The 10,643-nt window shown below is 41.1% G+C and overlaps 1 protein-coding gene across 1 annotated transcript; it reads left to right on the forward strand.

Annotated features, from left to right (window-relative positions):
- Window positions 1-8,217: 8,217 nt before the first annotated feature.
- Window positions 8,218-9,291, forward strand: neurod4 (neuronal differentiation 4). Its single transcript, XM_041058930.1, has one exon. It carries the CDS (start codon window positions 8,218-8,220, stop codon window positions 9,289-9,291), a length of 1,074 nt encoding a protein of 357 aa, XP_040914864.1.
- The last annotated feature ends 1,352 nt before the right edge of the window (window positions 9,292-10,643 follow it).

Genomic DNA, 10,643 nt, shown 5'->3' on the forward strand with positions numbered 1-10,643 from the left:
GTCCAAACGTTACAAAAGTTTGAATCTTCTCAGTTGGTCTAAACTGTAATTAAGTACATTTATTCAAGCAAGCTGTGCTTGTTATTTTGAGGGACCTGTACTTGAGGTTTTCTTTCATGCTATTTTATACTTCTACACTATTTCAGGGACAAATGTTATTTTCACTCCACTGTATATATCATCTGTACATACTTTGCTGATTAAGATTTCACATACAGTGAAAAATGTGGTTATAAAATATAATACACAGCTGAAAGAGGGATCTCTCCTCTGCTCCTGTTCCTGAGTTTGCCCTAAATGGCAAATTTGTAATTTGTTATTATGTGTTATTTTGGCCTGTATATATAAAATTGACTTGAGATTATTTATATTTAACTGACCAACCATTTAGAAAATTCCACCTCAGTCCCTTATGACATTAACGTGCTGTTTACACAGTAATGCATTAATGACAATAATCATTTAATATACTTATACTAATAAAAACCCCTAGATACTTGAAAATATTTACTGAATAATACTTATGCGCTTTTACTGAAGGTTTTTTCTTCTTTTTTGCATGTAATACACTTGCAATAGAGTATTTTTACGTTGTGGTATGGTGTTACTTCTTCTACCACTGTTCGTACATCCATGCATGAGGTAGAGCAACATTACAACCAAAGGGAGATGGTGTAGTTCTGAAGAGTGTCACTAGATGTCACTGTTACACTACTGGAATGCCCATGAAAGCCTTTGGAATCAACGCACTATGAAGAATTGAATCGCAGGTTTGTCTCAAGTAGTTTTGTTACAACGCAGAGAGCATTTCTAATGATAAATAAATAAGTTAATAAACAAATAAATAATGTCTGCCTATCAATTTAAGTAAACGGGGCTGAGTGACATTTTTCGGATTGATTGAGGTTTGAATTTAACGTCACTGGCGTCACTCCACCAGCTCCTCCAATAATCAATGCTCTCCACTCGTCAGCGGATTTTGGGCACAATCCATCGCGCGCTCAATGGGCCTTGAAATCACCGTTTATGTGGCTCGAGAGTCAAAACAATAGCGACATAAGACCCTCGCTGGGAGACCAACGGCACTTCTGGCGCTTTAAAAGCAGATCGAACATGCAAAATGAGGAAACAGAAAAGACCTCCCAACAAAGTCACCAAGGCCAGGCCTATTATCAAAGTAACAAGAAATAGAAGACAACAAGTACAATGGTACAAAAAAAAAAAAAAAAAAAAAGAATAGATTGTTATTTTTTTTTACGAAACGTTAATAAATTGTGTCATCCTTCAGCCTATTCACTAGCCAGCTGATTGCTGATGAGTCTGCCGAGCAGACAGCTCAGTGTCAAACAGTTTAAGAAGATTAGCAGTGCCTCACGTTTTCCTCATCATTTGCAACAATAATCCATCGCAAGAGGCTAATAATAACAACAGGAATATCCTATATGTCTGCTCTCACATAGATTATCTAGAGTATGTGTAATTAGGAAATTGAAATATTATCCTATTACGATATTCAGGTGTCTGCGTACTTCTTAGCTTGTCTGAAATTAATTTTCAAAATTATTAGACACTTAATTGGAAAAATTACCATCGTCATTTTAACCTATCTTTCATTTTGCGCACAGTGTTGTGAAAGCAAATTCAATTACCCCAACTTAAAGGAAATGTTTCAACAGATCCTCTGAGGTGCCCCAACTGACTAATGAAATTAAGGCAGTTCTCCCACCTAATGTCATTCAGAATCCCCCCCACCACAGCAAATCTCCAAACCACCTGATTTATTTTTAATGATATTACACCCCTCAGTCGGCTGTGTCATGGTAATAATCGGGCTGCTCCAGCTGCCTCTAGATCACATTAGCCAGGCTTAATATTGACAGTGCTGGGCCCACTAAACAATGAGGCTATGGGGATAGGGAGGCTTAGAAGCTGCCTAGCCAATGGGCATTCTGCAGGAGGTAGAGGAGATGCAGGCCAGGATGCTCCAGTTCCCTATGCCCTGGAGGACTGGTACCATCATTAGGCAGCGTCTTCTATAGTCCTGTGGAGCTTTAAACCCACCAATACCAGATCCAAACCCCACCCAGAGCCCAGACATCAAAACCATACTGACAACGGGCCATGAAACTACTGGCAACTCGATTCCCTGTTATTCTTTCACTGGATGGAGAGACCTGTCCAGGACAACACCTCAGCAGCTGCACTTTGGTTCCTGCTGTGACAAAGTTTTTAGATAAGGTTCAGGGACAATTGCTCTGCAGGACTCATCTTTTGACAGCATGACATTGGCTCATAGAAGTTCATGTTCAAGAAAAATGAAAGAAAAAAAATCAAAGAACAAATAAGGGGTCCAATTAATAAAGCATAATGTGAAACATTGAATAATTTTAAATTCAAAAATTGACCAATATTTTGTTATTTTTGGGTTACATACACCAAAATGCAAAGTAAGAAAAACCTTTTGCAATCTGATTTGATTAGAAAAGTGCTTTTATCCGTTAAAGTAATTCATGTCGCAGGCTTGTCTAGTTTGTGCATTTGCATAATGGTCACACTGGGAATCAGACCAGGCCACTTGTGGGACACTTGCACCTGATCACAGAGACACTGTGGCTCTTTGCCAATCACACCTCTACAGTTGATACTTCCAATTAAAAATCACCTGTACTTGTCCTTGTATTTGTCAGGTTGTTCAACATCAGTTAGATGTCCCTGTACTCTGAGGTTTTATCTTGTGTCCCAAATTGTTGTTTGGATCGGAGGGGATTTTGTATGGGGGCCCACAGATTACCGTCGTTGATTAGTGGTTGGGTGTAATCCTTTCAGCCCCTCTCTCTCCAAAACACCCCTGGGATATGCCCGTCTCCCTGAGGACCGGCAGCATGGCAGATGGATCCTCCTCCCCCTCCCCTGCCCCCCTCTAACAGCTCACCCAAAAACACTGTTGATGTCCTGGGACGGAGGCTGTAAAGTATCCTGAATATGAAACCACAGGCACCTTTGTTTAATGGCTCTCTCTCCACTTAGTGAGAATTGCCCTCAGGCCTGATTCCCATTCTGTAGCTAGATTTCTGCCCGATTGGAATGTGTTCCAAATCCATTAGCCCAAAGGAAGAGGTATAAGCTGCAAACAATCTGCTCATATTGCCGGGATAAAATGCTGCTAGATCTTATCAAAATTTACTTTGTGATCTAGGAGACTCTAAGTTGTTGACACTATAGTTTTATGGATATCACAACCCATTTTTGCTAAATGTATGTGCTGGTCTGAAAGTCAAACATGGGATTATATTCTTACACAAGCAGATAAAGATAACTGTCCACTTGTCTGTGGGGCATCAGTTCACACACATGCCTTTTTTCAGTCTATATCTATCATGTGTCTTATGTGTTTTTGTGCACAGATGCATGTACAATGGGCTACATGGGGCACAGTGTGAAAACTTGCTGTTATAAGTTTCCATGAATGCAGTAGTCACCATGAATAATATACGCTGTTGCCCATACAGTTGGAATAAAATATATTTTACCTCTTTTTGTGAAATGATAGTGACAATGTGATTTATTCCTGATAGATAAAGTGTATGTCTTCTCAAAACTTTATTGAGCAATCTCTTCCAATGCGATTACTGATGTGTATAAATAGGAATAAAAAGAGGAAGGTGTCTGAAAACAACTTTATGGGCAACAGCGTAGTTTGATTTAAATGTAGAAAAAAAAACATTTTTTACACTCATCAAAAATATCTCATACTATAATATATAATAAACCAGTGGTGAAGAATCAGTGTTCACCTAGCCATTTAACTGAGGTTAAATGGCTAGATTCACAACTGTTAATATGTGTGTATGTGTGTGTGTGTGATAGACCACTGATGTTCCCCAGTGTGCAGCAGAGTCAGTAGGCCCGTCAGTCTCTCCCTCAGGAAAGTCTGCTGTGTAACCATATTCAGCCTCAGTGAGCAGGAAATAGAGAGAACTGAGCCCTGGGACTTCTTAACACACACACACACACACACACACACACACACACACACACACACACACACACACACACACACACACACACACACACACACTCAATTACTGTAAAGCCTAGCAATAGAATAAAACAGATAAGTGCATGAGCACAGGAAATAGTTGCTGAAACTTTTGGAAATCTCAAAAGTGCTATACATTTATTTAATTTATAATGTATACAAAGAAAATACAACTAGTTGATGATACCAAACTTTTTATTTTAGTTTGGCAACAATACCATTTCATTTCTCTAGCCTCAAAACCCTGTACCACATCACCCCCCACCCCTTCGCACGCCAACCCCTCTCACAAATCCACGCTCTCTCCATCTTTTATGATCACTACAAGGGGCTCAGCTTTCAGGAGCAGGCCAGGGAGCATGTGTGTAGAGCTTTAATTCCTATTGTATTCGTGCAGTCTTGGTGTGTGTGAGTGTGTCTGTGTTTTAGCGAAAGAGGGAGAGGGAGATAGAGATGAAGAAAAAGACAGGAACAAGGACCCATCTGTCAGCACAGTGCACGAATCCCTCCCATTCCACTCTGAGTCCCAGGGGACAAGAGCGAGAGACAACTCACTTGTGGCAGTGTTTTTTGTAAGGAAGGGGGTTGCCCCCATTACTAGCAACAACAGCACTTAAATAGCTAATATAAGACTGGTACTCTTTGGATAAATCTTTAAAGGGAAACTTGTTTTGGACAGCCCATGCCTGAGCTCAACAAGCCAAGCGTTATCTTAGCCATTCTTCACCACAAGCACTAAAAATAAATTCATGCCCACAAAATCTTCCTCTGAATCTTTTCCCATATGAACTTTAAATATCTTAGGAACAAATTAAGTCAGTAATGGACTACATAATTTTGTAGAAAAATTAATTTGTTAGATAAAATTTTTTGAGTACCCAGGTTAAAATCATGCAAACTCATCAAAAGTTTGTTTTCCGATCACATGTGTTCAGAATGACCTCTTCCAGAAGGTTGGCTATCTATGTTACTGCTTAAATGGGAACAGGAGAATTCCCTTTCCGTTAGTCAGTCAGTCATTTGGGAAACCAATGGGGATTGTGGGAGACTGCGAGGCTCCAATTCCCCATGCAGGCTGCAGGTGTGGTGGAGGCCATGCACACACTCATGGGACAGAAGGGTAGTTGTGTATTTGTGTCCGGGGGTAGGGGTGCATGTACCTGGGGAGCTTTCATCACATTAGTCTAGAATTGTTGCTGTACACATGCAATGTCTGGTTAATATGGAGCAACACACACACACAAAGGACAGGCCTCCTCTTTCTCTCTGTCAACATGCTTTTATGGCCAGTGCACTGACCAGGAGTGATTAGGGCCGTTAGCGAGGTGGATAAACGCTGTTTCAGCACGAGACATCATCTTGGGCAAGCGAGTGACGCGTGAGCATCCAAGCAACAGATGCCCCCCCCCCCCCTCCCTCCCCAACGCTTCCTATATCCAGCCATCTGTTAGGGTCTGTTCAATAAATCGTTGGATAAGTGCCTGTTTTTACGCGATGTTGCCGATTCGCCACGTGACCGCATCTTATTTCCCCAGACATGGAAATATATCGCACACTCAGAAACAGGGAGAGCCAACGGTGCAGTTGGCAAAGTTCTGTCTCTCCTCAGTCTCGAGCACAGCTGTGCGCAGTCGCGCGCACAATGGGATCAATGCGGGGGCACGTGCGACTCGCGAGACCCCGGCTGTCAATGGCCAGTGGTGACAATAGACCCCCACTGCGCTGCGGCTCGCCACGCACGAGGACCGGCGGGCGTTTATTATGCCGTGGCATTTGTAGTTAAAACTGGGGAAATGCTCAATATTGAGGTACAATTAGTGAATAAACCATAAAGGCCATATAGTCGTTTAAAGGCTTTCTACGAGTTCTGTTAAGTTGTAAAGTCAAGGATGAAAGTCGCTGTCGGTACTAATGGGTCGACTAACCTTTCCTATTAAAAAACATTTAAAAAAATTTAAAAAATAAAAAATAAAAATAAAATAACGGACAATAGGCCCGATGTATCGTTTACAGTTTCGTAACTTATGGTAATGTATTACCTTTACAGTTTTTACTGTCTTCGTGGCTTTTAAGATTACAAAAAAAGTACCTGCCTCTACATCACTGCACCAATCATTACTGGATAGTCCTTGGGGGCAGAATATGACGCTAAAAATGGAAGAAAACAATTGAATGACTGGTTGAACAACGCACACCTGCTCTCTGCACACCAAGCTGTCAAAATCACTTAAATACGCACACACGGAAGAGCGTCTCTTTACTCAGCGAAGACCAGGCCTACGCTGTGTTTAATTAAGTGGAAAATTTCTAATCCAACCGACTAATGAAGAGATAGACAATCGATTAAGATGGTTAACACTCCACATCAAAACAGGACAGTGATTTTTTCCCCCTCTGTCCTACATTTCCAAGTGTAGAGCTAGGCTAATACAGTGCCGCTTTTAGGAATGCTGTCCTCCAGTTTCTGCCGTGACAGTTACTGAAATTTGTGATGCATGTAAAAACGTGTGTGTACAGTAGCTTTTTTTTTTTGGCAACACAGCTGATTCCTGTCAGGTCATGTAATAACGTGTTTTACGTACACAAAATAATAAAATGCTGTAGGAGACGGCGAGTTTGGCTGCAAAGGGAGAAGATTTACGCAGAATATTTATGTTTCTACATGTTTTTAGCGAGTTGAAACCTGCATTGATACATGCATCTTTATCCACTGTATAAGGTCCAATGTAACATCATATTTGCTCCTTATGTTGCAACGAGGTGAGCGCTGACCCGTCACACCATCACCATGTCAGTGTTACTGCACGGACCTCCTGATTTACATGTGCACCCAGACGCGCACGCTCTCTCTGTCCCTCACACATTTGCTGGGTGAAACTTCTGGCCACGAGCCCGCCACGCGCGTTTGGATGAGTTGATGGTGGGTGGGGCGCCAGAAGGAGGGGCTTACCCTGCTAAAGGCAAAAAAATCAGCCGGGTCTTGCCATTTGGAGATGCGAGCTCCACGCGTACTCATGGCAATTTAAGGACGCAGAAGAGTTTAGGACACCGGCTGATGCGCGAAGAGAGAAACACTGAGACTCTGGATTTATCTCTCAGCTGCTGATCTTGTTAAATTAGCCAGGGTTTTCTATTACTTTACACAGTGCAAGTGGTGAATCCAAACAGGTGAGTTTACAAATTTGTTATTATTATCATTATTATCATTAAGTCCAAATCCAACGCAAAGATAGATATCAAAAATAGATCATTAGTTAGTAACCAGAATTGGGTTACTAAATTCAACACATGCACCTTCAGGTTCTCTTGTGTTTGCTTTAAAAATGGTTAAAGAAAAATAATTTAAAGCTGATTTATAAAACACAGAGTAGTTTTCAATAAGATAAAATAGAAGTCTCATGTTTTCAGCGTTCTTGTAATTATGTTTAATTATGTTCAGTAGCACATAGTCCAGACAGAACTGTGTGACTTAAGTTCTGAATTCACTGCTGTAATCTGTCCCACTTTTACGCGTTAGTGCACATCATCATTAATTGGGACTTTTTTTTTTCTTTCAAAACAATAGCAAAATCTCTGTCCCATGCCTGCGTTTCACTTAAAAAAAAACAAAAACAAAATACTTATTGTAACGTTTGGCTATGTGTATTTATTTTGCAAAATATAACATTTTTATTTTTAAAAAATCAGTTCTTTGTAATGTTATAAACAGTATGTGGGCGACTTGTCCAAATGTTTGTTGATTTGTACGTTGCCTATTTAATCTATGAGATTTATATGCTGAGTAAATCCCGTCGTGTCCCAGATTGACAGCGTCTCTGAAGCTACAGCATAACAGCAGGGGACCATTCAGCCAACTTTTCTAAAAACACTATTCTTTTTCTTAACATCAGATTATCACAATATATTACATTTAATTATATAAATTATTTCTTTCTAATATTTGGTATGCTGTTTGGTATGTAGAGGCACTAACTCTAGAGTGAGAGGAGTGAACTGTCCACATAGCAGTGCTGAAATGTGAGCGCTCATTCTGTATTTCATGATTCCTCTCCCTAATCAATGGCAATACAAAATAATATCATTACATATATATATATTTTAAGTAGCACTATGCCTTTATATGTACAGTTATTACAAAATGAATTGACCATTTTTGTGCTGTTTTTCTTCAGATCAAAATGATGACCAAACCATTTGGGAAGAGCGGGGATGTGAGTGAGCTGGTGAGCTCCCTCGGCTGGCTGGAGGATGACGTTAGCTCACAGGATGGAGAGGAAAGCCCAGAGATGAGGGGGCGCCATGGCCTGACTGTAGGGGGCCGAATCCACTCCTACACAGAATTGGGCAGTGAGGATATGGAGGAGGAAGAAGAAGAGGATGATGAGGAGGAAATTGGACCAAATGGAGAAAAGGCTCCCAAAAGGAGAGGCCCTAAGAAGAAGAAGATGACCAAAGCTAGACAGGAGAGGTTTCGTGCCCGGCGGATCAAGGCTAACGCCAGAGAACGTTCCCGTATGCATGGGCTGAATGATGCCCTGGATAACCTGCGCAGAGTTATGCCCTGCTACTCCAAGACACAAAAGCTGTCAAAAATAGAGACTTTACGGCTGGCCCGCAACTACATCTGGGCTCTGTCAGAGGTGCTTGAGAGTGGCCAGTCCCCAGAGAGCCATGGCTTTGTGGAGATGCTGTGTAAAGGTTTGTCTCAGCCCACCAGTAACCTTGTGGCTGGCTGCCTGCAGCTGGGACCCAGTCCGATGATGCTCAACAAACTGGAGGACAAGTGTGGAGGCCCAGGGGTGGGTGGTATGGGGGGTCAGGCTGGCCATCCCCTCAGCTACCCATCCCCAGGCCTTCCCAGCCCCCCCTATGGCTCCCTGGAGGCAGCCCACCTCCTCCACATGAAGGGATTCAAGGGGCCTGTATATGACAACCCCTCCCCTAACGAATGCAGCAGTGGCACCCCACCATATGATGGGCCCCTCACCCCTCCCCTCAGCATCAGTGGTAACTTTGCCCTGAAGCAGGAGCCTTCTCCCCATGAGTCAGAGAGGAACTTCCCACCCCACCCTGGCCACCATGCCCACTACCTCTCGTCGCACCACTACCCCACTTCCACAAGCGGTGGCCTACCAGGTGGGCCTCAGGGCCACCCACTCTTTCAGGCTTCACGTTATGAGCTGCCCCTGGATGTGGCCTTTGACTCCTTCACTCCCTCTCACTTGGTCACCTCTCAGATGGGTACCATCTGAAATGTGGCCATGAAAAACTGAGAGGACCTGTGACTGACTGCTGTGACACTAGCCAGGGGAGAAGTACTGCTCCTGAATGAACTGCTGTAAAAACAATGGCCAAGGGAATGACTGTATAGAAAAAATGGTTTGCATTTATGCTGTCTAGTACTCTGGGAGAGCGCTGAATGCTCAGACAGAGAGAGAGAGAGAGAGAGAGAGAGAGAGAGAGAGAGAGAGAGAGAGAGAGACTGATCACCTCAACTCAATCTACCTGATACAAACATGCACCCATAACTTTTAATATTTTATTTATTATTTTTTGGTATGATTATATGTTGATATTTGGATTATAATTATTTCTGAATAAGTTGCCCCTTCAGTGGTTACAGAATTGGAATTAAAGAGTAATTTATCAAATTGGAGATATCCGCCCTTTTAAGCATCAAACAGATGTTTGGAGTGTCTGGACAAAAACATGGAAACTTTTTTTTTTTTTTTTTTTTTTTTAGAAGTTCTGCATGTCAAAAAAAAAAAAAAAAAAGATCAACTAGTCATCCAACCTAAATTGTGCACTGAGGCCTACAGCCATTGTCCCTCTCTCAATAAGAAAAGCAATGCATTTATTTATATCTGTATTTAATATTTATTTTGATAAGGTCTTGTCCTTTTTATATTTTTCTCAGCACAGTTTTTGTTTCACTGTCTTCTTGGTTTGTTGTCAGTCACTGGCAGCTGTACTGTATTTAAATTATTTATTTGAGGTCTTTCAGGAACTTGTTCTTTTGGTGTCACAATTTTTGTCATACTGTACTGTTGTAAATATTTTGCTGTTTCGCACTTAATTGAATAAATATTCTTATATTATATGCTATTTCATAACCATGTTTTCCATGTGTTTTCTTCTGATGTGCTCCTAACCCATACTTAAATTCCCGATCAATAGAAAGTTCACATCTCCCAGTACAGCTGAGTATATTTACATGAGGTTCTAATACATCAATTTATGTTGAAGATTAACTGAATATAAATAAAAAAAGAAATAAAGAAAAATACTTAAAATAGCTACAAAATAGTTGCATGTGGTTAAGATTAGTAAGACTGAAGTATTAGAGATACTATAAATCAAGAGTAATTTTGATTGTTTTCTATAATTTCACAACAAAATCCAAATCAAGCTTCTATTATTGTAAAGATTTTAAACAGGCAAATCAATGGCAGTTCACACAGCACACTCATACTAAGAGGTCCCTTTGCACACAGTCATTTTCTATACAGTGACTATTTTGTTTCACAACAGCTAACTTGATACACAGATTTCAAAACTCATGAAAATGTACAAAACTAAGTTGCCAGAATAAAGGAGCATTTTG

Source organism: Toxotes jaculatrix, chromosome 2 (genome assembly GCF_017976425.1).
Source record: "Toxotes jaculatrix isolate fToxJac2 chromosome 2, fToxJac2.pri, whole genome shotgun sequence".
Taxonomy (NCBI): domain Eukaryota; kingdom Metazoa; phylum Chordata; class Actinopteri; family Toxotidae; genus Toxotes; species Toxotes jaculatrix.